This window comes from Indicator indicator, chromosome Z, assembly GCF_027791375.1.
Source record: "Indicator indicator isolate 239-I01 chromosome Z, UM_Iind_1.1, whole genome shotgun sequence".
NCBI lineage: Eukaryota > Metazoa > Chordata > Aves > Piciformes > Indicatoridae > Indicator > Indicator indicator.
In genome coordinates, this window is record NC_072053.1 from 42189585 (window position 1) to 42208592 (window position 19008).

The window sequence follows — 19008 nt, forward strand, 5'->3', positions numbered from 1 at the left end:
ATCCCGCTAATTTTTTTTTTTTTTGCACTAGATCGCTTTTCAAGGATGGAAACACTGTATTTTGGCTTTACAAGCTATTATGCAGAACAGTAACCTGCATTTTCCACGTTGTAAACAAACTATTACAAACAAATCACAGAGAAACTGCATCTGTAAACTTCTAGAAATTCAGAACAGATCACATGCTGCCCTGTTCCACATAAATTTCTGATTTATGGCTCAGAATATTGAGAAAAATGCACCCTTATACCACAAAAACAACAGCAATAAACACAACCCAGTTGCAGTATCATGTTAACTCTTGGTACAGTAAAACATTTCAGTAGTAATCTTACCTATGTGCAACACTTCCTTCCTGGATTTCTTGCACAAATATTCCTAGTTCTCCCCTATTTTCACTCTTGAGTCCCACCACACTGAAGCCTAGACCACCACTTGACGGTTTAATAAGGTCAATGGTCTCAACAAGACGACCCTGTTTGGCAGAAGGAAAAAAGGGTACAAATGTTGTCAATGCTGCTTTTCAGCATTTTTAACTGTGCTAAGCAACCTGGAAATGAGTTTCTAATTTGACAGCTACAGTGGGACAATGCTACACTAGCTAATAACCAAAACTAATTGTTCATTTCTGATTTCTCACTAACATACAGAAAAGTGACAACCATGAAATATTTGAGAAGATTATTACGACCCAGAGGAAATGAGAAAACAACATCCAAACGTACTGTGTTTAGGTTCAGTAGTGACTGAATTAGCACATACATGTCTTTAACATTTTATAAGGGTACAGGCCAACTCCCAAGCAGAACTAGAAAAGGGAATGAATTTCAGATAGAAAAAGCAGGACTATGCAAAAGCCTCTCCAGAAGAGCAGCAAAGACTTCCCCTGTCTCTGTTATAGTCTGCTTAGAAAAACCCTAGAACATACACCTGACTGTTCTCAGCTCCTGCCATGGAAGGGACTTGTACACCATTTCTGCCTACCAGAGGAAAGCAGCAATATTACAGAACAATGTAAGGCCAAAAAGAAACTATCCATTTTATTTCCAAGCAAGTCACAGAACCAGCTTTCATTATTTATGCATTCAAGAGCATGCTCTGACATAGCATCTCCTTCACGCACAGAGCAACAGTCCTACAATAAATACAGAAAGATAATGGCATACCGATATGCAATAGGCATGCTGTGCGGCATGCTGCCCAGCTAAGGGCAGTAACTCAGCAATGACAATGTCAAGGCTACCTTTCCAACTATTTTCTCATTTACCAATTGTTCCTCAAATTAAAAGGTTATTTTTGTTTCATATGGCAAGTGAACTCTGATTTGCTTAATAACTCAGTGACTTTTAAATAAACATACATATATTTTAATCTTTCAGAAAAGACGAGCCACATTTCATGGTTACCAGACTACATGCTCACCTGGGACATATTTTTGATGAGCTGCTCAAAGTCATCACTAGAGGATTTTCCATTGATCTGAGGAGTAACAGATCTTATCGATGCTTCTGTAACATTAGCTGTGCTGCCATTCTGCTGAGCCAACAAATATGACTCATTATGTGGCAAGGACCCCATCACACCATGATGGAGAAGCTGGGGAAATTCACCAGTGGAATGTATGGAAGGTGTAATATTTACCTGCAAAGGATTAATGGCAAAACAGATTTATAGGCAGAGCAGAAACCTCCTCCTTAGCCAAGAACATCATGATAGACTTACTGATTATAAAAATATTTGAAATCCCAATCTGCAATTTTAAAAAAGTATAGTCAATATTTTTAATGGCATGAAAGTTATGAATTATCAGCATGGAACATGCAAGAAACTGATGAAAATGACCTCTTTTTTATTTCATACTCTGAGTACAATTTTTTTCTTCTTTCAGCATAGCAGCCTGAAGTACTACAATACAATAGTAGAGGTAAACAAGTATGAACAAGTTTTTCGACAGTACCAGCGGTTTCAGAAACATATTTATCAATTATTTTACAAGAGTAACAACCAAAAAAAAAAAAAAAAAGTAAATGTCAATGGAAAAACAAAGAAGCCTCCTCATCATCACAATCAAACTCTGCCTTTTTGTGAATGTAATATTTTGCCTTAGATTATATCCATGAATCTGAAAGTAACAGTCTATGTCATACTGTGTTTCCGGTTACTACAAGTCCATATAACAGGGTCACCCACTTTTATCTTCGCCTTCTCAATCTCATCCATTTCAATTTATTAAAGAATATCACTGAACTTGGTCAATTATTATGATTCACTTCTTGTTCAACTCTACCTTCAAATTTTCATACACACCCACTGTCACATTCTTTCCCGCAAAAAACTGTCATAGGTCAAATTATTTGTAAGAGTGCCTGACACCACTGTAATTAGCCATAGCTAGTCTTGCACTGCTTCTGCTTCAATACATTTTCACATTTCGACACCAAGATAAAACAGCCTAAGAGTATATGACACACAAACCTAAACCAGATCTTATGTGAACTCAAAGGCCCTAGTGTATGGGGGTCTGATATCAGAAATTTTAGTAAGTCATGGATATACGTTCATTTTCTAAATTGCAGCACTCACTGTAGATAAACAGCATTGAACTGCCTTTCAGAATAAAGGTTACCATCTTCACAGCTCCCTTGGTAAAAGAAGTCACTAGAAAACTCATTGGCTGCTCAAGAAAAGCCAGCAAGGTTAGCCTAAACAAGAAACAACACAGTATGAGCAGCATACTGATTCTGCCCAACACAGATTAGTGAAAGCTCATACAACCTCTTTGGTGCAGCCTTTGGAATGTTAACTTTAAGCAGGAGAGGCTCAGTAATGGAGAGTGGTAAAGATCATAGAATCATAGAATCAAGAAGGCTGGAAGAGACCTCAAAGATCATCGAGTCCAACCTGTCACCCTAAACCTCATGACTATCTAAACCATGGCACCAAGTGCCACGTCCAATCCCCTCTTGAACACCTCCAGGGATGGTGACTCCACCACCTCCCTGGGCAGCACATTCCAATGGCCAACCACTCTCTCTGTGAAGAACTTTCTCCTCACCTCCAGCCTAAACCTCCCCTGGCGCAGCTTGAGACTGTGTCCTCTTGTTCTGGTGCTGGTTGCCTGGGAGAAGAGACCAACCCCCTCCTGGCTACAACCTCCCTTCAGGTAGTTGTAGACAGCAAAGAGGTCACCCCTGAGCCTCCTCTTCTCCAGGCTCAACAGTCCCAGCTCCCTCAGCCTCTCCTCACAGGGCTTGTGCTCAAGGCCTCTCACCAGCCTCGTTGCCCTTCTCTGGACGTGCTCCAGCAATTCAACATCTTTCCTAAACTGAGGGGCCCAGAACTGGACACATTACTCAAGGTGTGGCCTAGCCAGTGTTGTGTACAGGGGTACAATGACCTCCCTGCTCCTGCTGGCCACACTATTTCTGATGCAGGCCAGGATGCCATTGGCTCTCTTGGCCACCTGGGCACACTGCTGGCTCATGTTCAGGCGGCTGTCAACCAGTACCCCCAGGTCCCTTTCCACCTGGCTGCTCTCCAGCCACTCTGACCCCAGCCTGTAGCTCTGCATGGGGTTGTTGTGGCCAAAGTGGAGCACCCGGCACCTGGACTTGTTGAATGCCATCATGTTGGACTCTGCCCATCTCTCTAGACGGTCAAGGTCCCTCTGCAGAGCCCTTCTACCTTCTAACAGATCAACACCTGCTCCCAGCTTGGTGTCATCTGCAAATTTACTGATGATGGACTCAATCCCCTCATCCAGATCATCAATAAAGATGTTGAACAGGATGGGGCCCAGCACTGATCCCTGGGGGACACCACTAGTGACTGGCTGCCAGCTGGATGTGGCACTATTCACCACCACTCTCTGGGCTCGACCCTCCAGCCAGTTCCTAACCCAGCGCAGAGTGCTGCTGTCCAAGCCACAGGCTGACAGCTTGGCCAGGAGTTTGCTGTGGGGGACAGTGTTAAAGGCCTTGCTGAAGTCCAGGTAGACTACATCCACAGCCTTTCCTACGTCCACCAGGCTGGTCACTTGATCATAGAAGGAGATCAGGTTGGTGAGGCAGGACCTGCCCTTCCTAAATCCATGTTGGCTGGGCCTGATTCCTTGGCCATCCTTCAGGTATGCAGTGATTGCCCCCAAGACAATCTGCTCCATGATTTTCCCTGGCACTGAGGTCAGGCTGACAGGCCTGTAGTTCCCAGGTTCTTCTGTTCATCCCTTCTTGTGGATGGGCGTCACATTGGCCAGTTTCCAGTCTTCTGGGACCTCTCCAGTGAGCCAGGACTGGTGGAAAATGATGGACAGAGGCTTGGCCAGCTCATCTGCCAGCTCTTTCAGCACCCTAGGATGAATCCCATCAGGTCCCATGGACTTGTGAATATCCAAGTGACTCAACAAGTCTCGAACTAATTCCACATGGATTTCAGGAGTACAACACTGCTCCTTGACCCCATCAACCAGTTCAGGAGGCCAGTTATCCTGAAGTCCTCCTGCCTTACTGTTGAAAATGGAGGCAAAGAAGGTATTTAGAATCTCAGCCTTCTCCTCATCCTTAGTTACAATGTTACCCTCCACGTCCAATAAAGAGTGGAGGCTCCTCTTGCCCCTCTTTTTAGCATTAATATATTTATAAAAATGCTTTTTGTTGTCCTTCACGGAAGCAGCCAGTTTAATTTCTAACTGTGCTTTTGCCTCTCTAATTTTTCTTCTACATGATCTAACAACATCCTTAAACATATCACTAGTTGCCTCCCCCGCTTTCCAAAGACGATAAACCCTCTTTTTTTCCCTTAAATCCTTCAGGAGCTCCTTGCTCCTCCAGGCCGGTCATCTTCCCCGCCGGCTCGTCTTACGGCATGTGGGAACTGCCAGTTCCTGTGCCTTTAGGAGCTCCTGTTTGAAGTAGGTCCAACCATCCTGGACCCCTTTCTTCTTAAGGGCTGTTACCCAGGGAACTTTCCGAATAAGTTGCCTGAACAACCTGAAGTTTGCCCTCCGAAAGTCCAAAGTGAGGGTTCTGTTACTCCTCCTCCCTATTTCCCTGCATATTGAAAACTCCACTATCTCATGGTCGCTGCACCCTAGACAGCCTCCAACCATCACATCTCCCACCAGCCCTTCTCTATTTGAGAACAGCAGATCAAGCAGAGCCTTGCCCCTGGTAGGTTCACCTAAGAGCTGCATCAGGAAGTTGTCATCCATGCACTCTAGGAACCTTCTGGACTGTCTCCTCTCTGCTGAATTAAGTTCCCAGCAGATGTCTGGTAGGTTAAAGTCCCCCACAAGGACAAGGTCTGATGATCTTGAGACAGCTTCCAGCTGCTTATAGAATATCTCGTCGGCCTCCTCATCCTGGTTGGGTGGTCTATAACAGACTCCAACCAGGATGTCAGTTTTGTGCGGCCTCCCTCTGATTTTAACCCACAAGCATTCAACCCTTTCTTCTGCAACCTCAAGTTCTGAGGCATCAAAGGATTCCCTAATATACAGGGCCACCCCTCCTCCTCTTCTCCCTTGCCTGTCTCTCCTAAAGAGCTTATAACCCCCCAGTGCGGTACTCCAATTGTGAGAATCGTCCCACCATGTTTCTGTGATGGTAACTACATCATAGTTCTCCTGGTGAACCAAGATGCTGGTCAATATGATTAAATCTACAGAAGAATACATGAAATGCCTTCAGCTTTATTTAGCACCATTCTAAGCACAGCATTACTCTGTCTTGGGACCCTTTTAATGGGCCAGGAGCTTCCTGAGGCTTCATCCTTCTGGGTGGCAGAACTGGAAAGGGTTACCAATATAACTGGTAGTCCTAAAAACCCCATGTGCATGAATTCTCCACTTGAAATGGAATGTGTAGTCATCTTCTAAGCCAAAAAAAGGAACAAGAAAGTAAATCTGACAAGAATGTAAATCTGAGACTACATAAGAAATATAGAAGCAGTAACTTTCTTAACTTGCCACTGTTCCAATATTTTTGCCAATATATTACCAAAGACTGTAGAGCTGGTTTTAATTTTTTAAGGGAGCACAGCTGCATTTTTCGTCTGTTTTTTGGGCTTTTCCATTCAAAAGCAAACATTTCTGACTTTGTTTCTCCAATGGGATACAAAAGAAAGCATCTTTCAAATCCGAGACCATAAAATAGACATTAGAATCAATTATTGTTGTTAATAGTGAAGAAGGATTAGGTATTACCAGGTGTATATCCATCACCATCTGATGTATAGCCCTCAGATCTTGTACCAGTCTATATTATCTTGCTGGGCAGTATCAGAGTACTAGATTCTGACTGTCATTTCTGTAATAATACATATTTCAAGAATTGTGAATTGTGGGCTTCAATCCCACACAAGCTTATAATTTTAAAGGGCACTGTTTGTGACTTACTTTCACCCTGGTTTCAGGATCACAGGTTGTTAGGGGTTAGAAGGGACCTCTGAAGATCTTCTGAGTCCGACACCCCTGCCAGAGCAGGGCCATACAATCTAGCGTAGGTCACACAGAAATGCATCCAGGTGGGTCTTGAAAGTCTGCAGAGAGGGAGACTCCGCAACCTCTTGGGGGAGCCTGTTTAAGTGCTCTGTAGAGTAAATAAGTTCTTCCTCATGTTGAGGTGAAACTTCCTGTGCTGTAGCTTACATCCATTGCCCCTTGTCATATCATACAACCAAGTGAGAAGCTGTCCCTTCCTTCCTAACATCCAGCTCTCATATTTATATACATTTATTAGTTGCCCTCTCAGTCTTCTCCTCTTCAGACTAAAATACCCCAGGTCTCTCAGCCCTGTTCACACATCATTACTCATCCCTGTGCTCATCAGGCCAGGAGGTGATGTGTTGCATAGTCTTTCCACCATCTCCCACTTCCGGGGTAGCTTTGGTCTTGATCGGTAGAGATGATCTTACCTTTTTTTGCACATTCCAAGGGTCTTCCACCACACCCCTCCTGGGGGTAGCTACTGTCTGGTTGGCAATGTGATTTAAGCTTTCTTGAGACATTCATAAGGCTGATTTACATGTACAAGAGACGATTCTCAATGCTCTGACAAATTCCCTATAGTCCTCCCAAGTGACAAGTCCCTTCTTCCATGAACTGTAATTTTCTGTCTTCATGAGATTTCCTTCAGAAGCTCCTTGCTTCAGTTCTACTTTTTCTGGTTACACAAATTTGGCTCTTCCAGGTTTCTCAGTTGTCCACACAAAAGGAATCACCACGTTTATTGCTTCATGAAGGATCTCCCTCCAAGTTTCCTTTTCAATGACCCCTGTCTGGAGATGATTCCTGTAATGCATATACTTGTGCTCTCCAGATATTATCAGTCGGAATAGGTACTTAAAACTTTTCTTGGTTAAAATTTCTTGTGCTCCTAATTTGTTTAATTTAAAGTCTCTTCCTATCAGAGGTAATGGGCATTCTGGAATATACAGAAACTCATGTATTAATGTCTCCAACTTAAAGTTCCATAGGATGAAAACACGGCCTAGAATTTTCTCAACTCTGTGGCACCAACATTTGTTTTTTCCTATAGGTCCCTTAAAAATAATTATTATTAAATGAACAGTTCCACTACCAATCAAGAATTTCATTGTTTCATTCTCCAGCTCAACTGGAACCAGAGGATCAGCTAGGGAGACTTTCATACATTCCTCCAGTCCTTAAGTCTAATCTGATTTCTAACACTACTCCAAATTGTTGGGAAAGACCTCTAAGATCTCCAAGTCCAACCATCAACCTAACACCACCATGGTCATTAAACTATGCCCCACATGTGCCCTGTCTACACAATTTTTTAAACACCTCCAGGAATGGTGATTCCAACACCTCCTTCAGCAACCAATTTCAATACTGGACCACTCTTTCACTAAAAAAAATTTTCCTAATACCCAATCTAAACCTCCCCTGGCACAGTTTGTGGCAATTTCCTCTTGCTCAATCAGTTGAAACTAGGGAGAAGAGACTATCCCCACCTCACTACAACCTCCTTTCAGGTAGTTGTAGAGAGCACTGAGGTCTCCTCTCAGCCTTCTCTTCTCCAGACTAAACAATCCCAGTTCCCTCAGCTCCTCCTCATAATACTTGTTTCTCTAGACCCTCCACCAGCTTTGCAGACCTTCTCTGGACACCCTTCAGGAACTCAAAGTCCTTCTTGTTGTGAGGGGCCCAAAACTGAACACAGTGGTGCTGCCTCACCAGTGCTATGTAGAGGGGCACAATCATGTCCCTACTCCTGCTGGCCACACTATTCCTGATACACGCAAGGATCCTGTTTGCCTTTTTGGCCACCTGAGCACAATGATGGTTCATGTTCAATCTGATGCAAATCAACACTCCCAGGTCACTCTCTACTGTACAGTCTTCCAGGCACTCCTCCCCAAGCCTATAACACTGCAAGGGGCTGACACAACCCAAGTGCAGAACCCAGAAGTTGGCCTTGTTGAATTTCATAAAACTGACCTTGGCCCATCAACCTAGCCCATCCAGATCCCTCTGTAGAGACTTCCTACCCTCAAAGCAGATCAACAATCCCACCCAATTTAGTGTCATCTACACAGTTATTGACAAAGCACTCATTTCCCCTCATCCAGATCACTGATAAATACGTTAAAGAGACCTGGCTCAAATACAGAGTCCTGGGGAACACCACTAGTGACTGTCAGTCAACTGCATTTAACTCCGTTCACCACCACTCTTTGGGCCCAACCATTCAGGCAGTTTTTTACCCAACAAAGTGTCCACCTATCCAGTGCATGAGCAGCCAGTTTCTCCAGGAGCATGCTGTGGGAAATGGTGTCAAAGGCCATACTAAAGCCCAGGTAAGCAACATCCATAGCCTTTCCCTCATCCACTGAGCAGGCCACTTTGTCATGGAAGGAAATGAGATTCATTAAGCAAGACCTGGCTTTCATGGACCCATGCTGACTGAGCCTATTCATCTGGTTATCCTGAACATACTCCACAAAGGCTCTATGACATTCTCAGGCACTGAAGTCAGACTGACAGGTCTGTAGCTCCCCGGGTTCTCCTTCTAGCCCTTCCTGTAAATGAGTATCACATTTACCAATCTCCAGTAAACTGGGACCTTCCCACTTACCCAGGACTGCCAGTAAAAGATGGATACTGGCTTAGTGAACACTTACACGAGCTCCCACAGTGCCCTTGGGAGTATGCCATAAAGTCCTATAAATGTGCGCACATCTAAGTGGTGCAGCAGGTCACTAACCATCTCCTCTTGGATTATCGGAGCTTCATTCTGCTCCCCACCCTACCTGCTCAGGGGTCTGGATATCTAGTGAACAACTGGTCCTACTACTAAAGACTGAAACAAAGAAGGTATTGAGTACCTCAGCCTTTTCCTCATCCTTGACCACTATGCTCCCCTTTACAGCCAACAAAGGACAGAGATTCTCCTTAGTCCTCCTTATGTTGCTAATATATTTGTAGAAGCGTTTCCTGTTCTCTTGGCCTAACTCATCAGGCCAAATTAACTTCCAGCTGGGCTTTGGCCCTTCTAATTTTTTCCCTGCATAGTTTCACAATAACCTTGTGGTCCTCTTGGGTGGCCTGCCCCTTCTTCCAACAACTACAGGCTCCCTATTTTTCCCTAACAAGCCAGGCCAGTCTTCTTCCCCACTGACTCATCGTGCAGCTTCTTCTGTTCCTCTTTCTTCTTTGCCCATAACGCATGGGCATTCACTTTTCCAATGTCCCTCATTCCTTCACTAAGCACATTGATTGATTCCTAAAAGAAGGTCACAACCAACATTGCCTCCATTAGCTCTACCTCTACTTCTCAATCTTCCTCAAACACTTCCTCTGCTCTTCTTGTAAATCATTCTCACTTCTGTTTTTCCTACACCTCTTCTCTGCTATTATTATATAACTCATCTGTAATTTACACTAATTTTGAGGTCATCTGGTCCGCTCCATACACCTTCTGCAGCTTCCTTCTACCATCTGATGATGATTAACCAACAAGCATCATAGTGAACAGTTTCATATTGGTAGCATCCTCTGGATTCAAATCTGTTTCCAAACTATCTCACACAATTTTGTAGCCTTACTTCATACAATTCAAGATACATTTTGGGGTTTTCTACTTCACTTTAAATTCCATACAGAATAAAAGTCATTATTTTTCTTTAGACCCTCCAATTCATCAGCTTTATTCGGATTCCGTTTCAGATCCTCCCTGGTGAAATATATACATTTAGGTTTGGAGACATGTTTCTGAGCCACCTTCTCTGCTGCCTTATGCCAGATTGTCTATCTTTCCTTAGGAGTAAACAAATTCCGTTAGAGTCTATATATGTCTCCAGTTAGGACTGTGAGTCTTCATTACAGTTTTAACAGTAGCATATATGTATATATACTGGTTTTCCTTCAGGTTCCACAGCGTTTGAAGAAAGGTCCTGAATCATGGGGGTTTGTCCCTGAGATCTTCCACATGCCAGACTGGCACTTACAGTTTCTTCCTCACTAGAGGCTTCTCATTCTGTCCTTCGGAACTTGCTAGAAGTTGAAGACACCCCTGTTTTGGCTAAAACTACTGAATCGAGGCTAAAACAACAAAACCACACAGGTTCACATCAGATTTTGCAGGCTATAGTGTTCAAATGAAGACCTTTGTCTAATTAACTGCAAAACAAATCCTGAAGTTCACCCCCTAACATATAAGCCATTGTCTCATTATCATACATAAATATGTACGACTATGTTACCCAATCCTCCAAGTAAGTAATTCCAAACATCACACAAAAAGCAGAGACAGGCAGAGTTAGACTATAAAAAACCCACAGGGCCAACACCTCTCTGTGGAGGGAGAAAGACTGTGAATACAGCAGAGATGAGGATGGTCAAGGGGCTGTGTCCCCACCCCTCCTGCTAAGACAGCGCCACTCTCCCAGCAAGAACTGCATATTTGACACACAGCTCAAACTCCACTAGCATTACTATCGCTAATTATCACTGCAAAGACTGGCATCCCCGATCCTGCCAGGTGTTACCCAAGAGTTACCAACTCAGGCTCATTCATTATTATTAACATGTTCAAGTATGATATTAACAGTTTAACCTCTTATTTTTTTAAATGTATTTCTTGTTTCATAATAATTTCCTAAAGAAAAGAATACATCCAGATAGGGGATTTCATTTTTCCAACCTTCAACAAAACAACTTAAGTTGCGAAACTGCATTATAGGTGGCCCAAATTTTGGCCACTTCTCCTCATCTTCCACTTTGGATTCTGGCCACCACTGAGTACAATACTCCTTTCCTTTAACTTCCCCTTCATTAAAGGCTCTCTTACAAATTTATCCCAATGCTTAAGACAAAAAAGAAAAATTCCTAAGTACCACTGTGCATTGACACTTTGCACTTTGCAGTGACAAAGCTAGACACTAAATGCAATCAAATAGTGCTTACATACAGTTGCAAAATATTTTTAACCAAAACCAGGCTTCCAAGCCTGTCTGCAGCATATCAACACCTAAAGCACTGCAATTAAGATTGTTAGGTCTCAAGTTGGACCAAGATAAAAACCACAGTATTTCTGCACTCCAGCCATGGAGATCCCATGAAGCACAGGGCAGTACTTGAGCTGACTGCAAAAAAAGTCAGCTGCAGGAGTGACTGCACTGGAAGAAATAAAGCATAAGCAAGCCACCACACAAGCCCTGCAAGGAGGCAGCAGCAAGGGCAGTGCTGCCAGGCACTCCGCACTGCCAGACACTCCACTCAGGCATGATGCCCATGGCACAGTCAAAGGCCCTGAGGCTTCCCAGGAAGAAGGACTGGTCCAGCACTACCCTGCTGGCTACTCCTTTATATCTCCATCTTTGAGAAGGGTGAAGCAGATCCCAGGTTAGCATTTCAAATAAGCATTTAGTTTCAAAACACAGAGCAAGTGGTTCTGCTGCAGAAAAGCATTCAGGAAAGGAACTAAAGATCTCCTTTACTTATGTAAACCATAGATTTAAGTGAATGTTTACAGGCAATATAAAAACAGCAGTTTCTCCACTTCAGGTATCCCATGCAAGCCACTGCATGCTGTGCTGCAGGGAAACTCTTCCCCACTACTGCACTGTGAACAAAAAGCAATGGTCAAGCTCATAAACAACAAAAAAAAAAAAAATCTGAGGAATGCGTCCCAGCCAAAGGAAAGGAATTTTTTTCTGGCAGAAGTCTGACTGGTCTGGAGGAAGGAGGAGGAGGTAGACAGGGAAAAGACAAAAAGCAAGGGAAATGGGAAATGACTGCCACCATGGTTGGAGTATTTAATGCATTTTTTTATAAAGAAAAGCAAGTATTACTGAAAATTTCAAAACAGCATGGTATCAGTTTTCCTCTTCTATCACTGCCCTACTTTCAAACAATGAGACTGCTCTATGGCATGAGAAAACAAGCCTTTCCTGAAGAAAAATGACACAAAGAAAAAAGATGGTTCCTTCAGTGCTCCTCAGCTCAAGTGACTAGTGAAGTCAGGACAGTAATTCTTAAAAAAACACCCTTTTGCCATCCCTAGTCAGGAAATTTTCCCACTCTAGTTCTGAACTGTGCAATGATAGATTTGCAGTGTGAATAAATCCTGCTTGATCGTTTAAGAACGACAAAAAAAAAAAAAAAAAAAACAAAACACCAAACCCAAAAAAGACAAAACAAAACAAAAAAACCACACAACTTCAGAGCATCTACCAATAAGAACCAAACAATCAGATTTGCTGACTTTAGCATCATGCTTGATGAACATCCAGAGAAAGCAACATACCACTCAGTTAACAGCACAGCATGTGACACAAATACAAAATTCAGTGTCTTGTTAAGCACACACCCACATGAGGGGGATCAATGTCCAATTAACCCCGAACAGCTTTAAGTGAATATGACAGCAAATCTGAAACACCACCATACTTTTTCACATCATCATTTGGTGGTTAAAAGATTACTTACATGTAAGAAAAAAAAAAAAAAAGTCTACTATTTTAGACCATAAAAAATGGTAGTAACTCTCACTGGAATGCAAACACTATTTGTCTTTATGCTAAAATTCTATACTTGCATCCTACTGTTTGCTAGGAAAATATGATGGATGTTTAAAACTTCTGCCAGCTCATATTCCAGACTCACTGCACAAACCGAAGGCAGTGTTCTAACACTCATCTCTATGCCTTAGGCCAGTAAACTGCCATTGCTTCTCTGCTCCCTTCCCCTCTTTCAATTTAGACTTTTCTAGAAGTTTGCCTTCTCTTGAGAATTTTGCAATAGTCTTATAGCTCTTTTAAAACTCTTAACTAATCACAGATGTTTAACAGACTGTCACATTTCACCTTGAGAAGAAACAGATCCACATTCAATGCTAGAACATGAAATGTCAAAAAAAAAATTTGCAATCTTAGTTTCAGGTGGGTAGAGACTGCAAACCTAGCCAATACACAGCTCACCACCACTGGTCATCTGGTCTAAAACACAGGTCTGATTGCAACTGCTTGTATAACCACCACTGCGTAATTCACATCATTTCTGGGTGTCACTGTAAATTCTCATTTTCATATAGTGATCTGGACAGGCTGGAGAGCTAGGTGCAGGCAAACTTCAGGAAATTCAATAAGGACAAGTGTAGGGTCCTGCATCTGAGGAGGAATAACAGGCACCAGTACAGGTTAGGGGCTGCCCTGCTGGAAAGCAGCTCCATGGAGAAAGACCTTGGAGTCCTAGTGGACAGAAAGTTCACCATGGCATAACAATGTGCTCTGGTGGCCAAGAGAGCCAAAGGTATCCTGGGGTGCCTCAAGAAAAGTGTGTCCAGCAGGTCCAGGGAGGTTCTTCTCCCCCTCTACTCTGTCCTGGTGAGACCACACCTGGAATACTGTGTCCAGTTTTGGGCTCCCCAGTTCAAGAGAGACAGAAACCTGAAGAGAATCCAATGGAGAGCCACAAAGATAATTAGGGGACTTGAGCATCTCCCCTATGAAGAGAGACTGAGATCCCTGGAGCTGTTTAGTCTTGAGAAGAGAAAACTCAGATGGGGTCTTACCAATGTCTATAAATATCTGAGGGGTGCATGTCAAGTGGATGGGGTCAATCTCTTTTAGGTGGTGCCCAATAGTAAGACAAGGAACAATGGGTACAAGCTCGAACATCGAGGATTTCACCTCAACATGAGGAGAAGCTTCTTTACAGTGAGGGTGACAGAGCACTGGAACAGGCTGCCCAGAGAGGCTGCAGAGTATGCTTTTCTGGACACATTCAAAACCTATCTGGATGCATTCCTGTGCAGACTACCCTAGGTGATCCTGTTTTGGCAGGGGTGTTGGACCTGATGATCTCTGCAGGTCCTTTCCAAACTCTAATGTACTGTGATACTGTGACAGCAGAGCAAGCAAACCCTCAGAACACCTTTTTTCCTAGAATTTTTTCAATCCCCCCAATCTCACCAACTCTCTACACAGTGAACACACAAAATCTGAAAAATGTGGTCACATACAGCACTGTTGGCACTATGCTAACTTATTTCTTCTCTGTGCAAAATAGCATCAGATGATACAGAAGATCATCTGGTCAAAGACCAGACACAGCTCCACGCTGACAATGACATCACTGTGTAAGGGCTGTACCCTCCCACTCTGGCATTTCTGCGTATCAGCCACAGAGCTGCCCATCTTGCAGGAGTCAACAGGAAAAATTATTTGCAAAGCCAGATAACACAGTTTAGACCTAATTCAGTTAGTGAACTAGTTTTTATATTCTTCAAGTTCTGGTTCAGCTGACAAGGAAATTAAATTATAGTAATAAATAAACAAGTCAATACAGCCTACTGATGTCCTTTTCCTCATCTTCCTCACAGACATGGAGAAGAGTAACACTTTTACTTAAAACCCTAAGCAAGAAAAAAGAAGGTAGGAGCTCTTGCTTCTCTTTGATCTTTTACTCTTATGCAAAAAAATAGGTGTTTGTGTCAGTTTGAAGTCAACACTCGACATCCTCCCTTACATATTCTCTTTTTAACAGAGTAAGACACAGGATAGCAATAAGGCTCCAAGGAAAAAATCTTAAGACCTCATAAAAAACACGTTCCTTGTGAAAGAATGAGACAGAAAGTCTTATGTTAACTCTCCACTCAGTATCACTGTTTCCTTACCATGCATATTCATAAAAACACATACACCAAATACAGGCCTCAACAAATCACATAAAAGTCAACAAGTATGTTCATCTCAATCCCCTAAAGCTTTGGACCAGACATTTAATTTAAACTGTTTGATTTCACTTACAACATGCAGGCACAAACATATTTCTGCACGTTCTTTGTAACTTTTCTCTTGTGCCTGAAAAGCTGCTTCTCCTACCTGATCCCTCAGTTGTTGAACAGAAGTCTGAAGGTTGAGAATTTGGTTAAACAGAGGACTCTGCACCACCGACTTTAACAAGCTCAGCTTCTCCTCATTTGCAATGTCACCTCGATCCCGGAGTTTTGCCTGTAAGCGCTCCATGGCTTGGAGGGCCCGATGTGTATCTGCAGTAATAATCATCGCCAGTCAGTAGCGGTTTAGAAGCAGCCACATACAAGCAGGTAAGAGGTTTAAATGCATCCCTCTCTACTGTTCAAACTACAGAAGCCTTCAATGGATCAGTTCTGAACAAAAAACTCAGCCCAATGCATCTAATGAATCAGAAAGGCAGAGGCAGTGCACAAAACAGAAGCCAACAAAAATTACATTTTTGTCCATGAAGAACTATGTTACAAAAGTGAAAGAGCCTTCATTAAAATTCAGCTAAGAGGAACTGTGACCAAAGACCATTGTAAATAAGAAGCAACAAAAATAGCCATTATAGGAAAAAAAAAAATTGTATTTCTCAAATGTGCATTTTTAATTCTAGCGAAGATTAAAACAATGACATCAGAACAAGCAAAAAATTAAATACACAAAACAAGTGATACACCTTTTGTTTCCAAATGCAAAATACAAAAATGCAAATATATCATGTATTTCTAAACACAATAGACATTTTTACAAAAGTTCTCTCAGAAGTATATACTATCCTAAATCTATGGTTCACACAATATATAGTGATGCAAATAAATTTTAAAAAAGATTACCATTACCAATTGTTTCCAACATGTTTTTCTGCTTCTCAGCTTCTATTTCAGTAATGGCAAGATGAAGCAAATACAGTACTTTCCTGAAAAATAACAGAAAGGGAGAAGGGTCACATCTATAGAAGCACTAAGCTCTGAAGAAGAAAAGAGTTCAACTTCTGAAAACAAGAAACAGGCCCAGGAAATAACAAACCTCTTATCTCCTTGGTTAAATAAAATATTCTGCGAGGTGATCACATTCTGAATCACTTTGGACTTTTAAAAAACCTGCCTGAAAATTGCTTTTAGAAATACACTTTTTAATAGTTTTGCATTTCCACATCAAAGTTGCTGTCTGCGTATAGTTGCACATAATGTCCTGTATTGCTTTAATCAGAAGCTATGAGTTATAGCTGCCATTGACAGTTTAGTTTCATTGCTTTCCTTCTCAGTTATTCATGAAAAACATTCCTTGAGTGATCAGTTTTCAGGTTTCATGTTGAGAATTTCAGAGGCAACATCCATATCACATTTTATTAAGTTGCCTTTTAAAAAGAAAACTCACAGAAGTCACAAAGTTTTCATGTTACACCAGCTTACAGGACTCTGACATTATAGCCTCCGTTATTAATGTCTATTGAAAAAGACTCAGAACTGGAGAATGGTTGAATTTTCACTACCATGGGTTTCCAGTCTGGGAATTATACAGCAGGAAGAGGAAATTCTGAAATGGTTTTGTTTATTCTTTTTTGTTACTTTTTAGATTTTTCTTTCAACAGTGCATCTGCAATTGCTCAGAAACTCGTAATGAGAGAATATGTTTGATGGAAGACTAATAGATGAGGAGAAGTGAGTTTAAGTACCACTGCAGGAACTGAGCTGTGCATTCTACCATCTTTCACAATGGTGCCTTTGTTTTCTTGATAAAAGCGAAGCACTTCAGCATAATATCCCAGCTTCAATCTGGTGAGCTTATCAATATGCACAGAGCTGTGATCTCTAAGCACTCAGGAAAAAAATCAGTTTTTCTTGAAACCTTGGAGAAAAATAGGGAAAGGATGGTGTTGACAGATCTCTGAGTAAGACAGCCTAACTAAAATTCAACAGTACCATTAGTTACAGAACCTGAGGAGGACAAGCATAAATTTGTTCTCACAATAAAAGCAACAAAACAGCTCTTAACAGATATTCACTTAGAAGGAACACAAGCCAGGATAAACATTTTGACAAGCCTGTATTATTTGCAGTGTGTGCACAAAATGCAAATCAGGTGGGTTTAAAAAGATTTCAGGCTTCATCACCAAGAATTCCTTAGTTTTAATATCCCTGAGGCTTCGTTTAATTTTATTTTACTGCATTTCAACTTGGCAATATAGTGATACAGAATTGATGATCTTCCTTTTTAGGACAGTGTACTGCTTAAAGAGAGACATTCAAATCCTTTGAATCTGATTTTGTCAAAGTAATCTTATTCCATGATCCAAATTACACATATCAGTAATAAAGCCTTTTTGAATTTACTTTCTCACTTGGTAAAGCAAATTCTCAATCAGATCCAAAAAACAAACCAAGTATCTTGTATTTTTACCTTTTCACTCTACAAAAACAAGCCCCCCCCCAAAAAAAAAAAAAAAGTCTGTGGTACACAGGAAGGACTGGATGAGATTATTTAAGCATTAAGAAGAAGCTGGCTTCCCCAAACCTTAATCACTGATAGCTGTTCCCTCCAGACAAACAACTACCATTCCCTCTATTCAGACTCTACCTACAAATAGAGTTATTTATGTCATTTTCACAGGTGTTTTTCTCAGTGATTGCCAATGCCAACCAAAGCAGTTCTTTCCTGTTTCACCATTCAAGACTTTCCTCTACGGCTACCCTTGGGGCTGTCTTGTGGATGCAATCATAGAATTGTGCAGAAAAAAAAAAAGCATGTGGATTATTTTTCAGTACCATGACCTTGTTTATAACAGTAACATATGCACATGCACATAACACTGAATGCTGAACTCTCACCCTCTAAGGAAACTAATCAAGAAAAATACCGGGTTATTGTTCCCCTGCTTTAGCTCCCCAAGAACATCAAGAAGAAAATCCAGCCGTACAAAGTCCCTGCCTTTCAGAGTAGCTGAAAATTGTGTTATATTATGTAACCTGACCAAAATCTTATTCTTGGTGTGCTGTGAAAGGTATGGTTTACAAATGGTAGAATGGACAACACTTTGTGCACTTCTAGAAGTACATACTCTTTAGATTTATAATGGAAGCTTCTTAAAAGCAGACAAAAGTCTTAAATATACTCTATACATGGAGATTACACTATCAAATCCTACAGAGAAAAGAAGTCTTCTCTCTTACACACTCATGATACACTATTTACCTTGTGCTTTAGCAGCAGAAATACACCTCCAGAGCTATCTTTGCATCAACATTGTTAACCAAGAGTTTGATTCTCCTTATTTTGCGTTTACATTAGTGAGGTTACCCACCCGCTTAACGCTTTATGTCGACTGCAGCACTAAGAGGAAAACTGAAACTGCCAGTAGGATGTTTTCCTTCAGGATACTTCCTCTGACACAGAAGCAATGCACTGAGGCCCTTCGGTATTTCCACGTTTCAATTCAAGATGACCCTTCCTGCTCTGCCCACACTCTGAAATGCTGAAAAGCCACGAGTGTGCTTCTGCTGTGTCATATCCATGCTGTCTGTCAGTAGCAGCTTAGTGCTCCATTAATGTAGCTGAAGTACAGGGGAAGCAAGCACACTTCTGTCCAAAATGCACCACAACTACCACCACCAACTTGCCTCTAGGTGTTTTAACAATGATGCACTAAAAGAAATACGGTGGCATGCATGGCTATTTGTTGAAAGACATGTCCATCATCTGCTATAGTGAATATTTTTATGCTATCACACACTTCTAGATGCA

General features: G+C 41.8%; 1 protein-coding gene across 1 annotated transcript in view; it reads right to left on the reverse strand.

Moving 5' to 3' along the window:
- The window catches only part of MPDZ (multiple PDZ domain crumbs cell polarity complex component), a 102226-nt gene extending 86695 nt beyond the window's left edge, over positions 1 to 15531 (reverse strand). Inside the window, exons 1-3 of the mRNA XM_054398258.1 lie at positions 15349 to 15531; positions 1423 to 1641; positions 336 to 475 (exon numbers count right to left, since the gene is read on the reverse strand). Of these exons, the coding sequence (XP_054254233.1) occupies positions 336 to 475; positions 1423 to 1641; positions 15349 to 15531 (542 nt within the window). The remainder of the gene's footprint in view (positions 1 to 335; positions 476 to 1422; positions 1642 to 15348) is intronic.
- Between the last annotated feature and the right edge of the window lie 3477 nt (positions 15532 to 19008).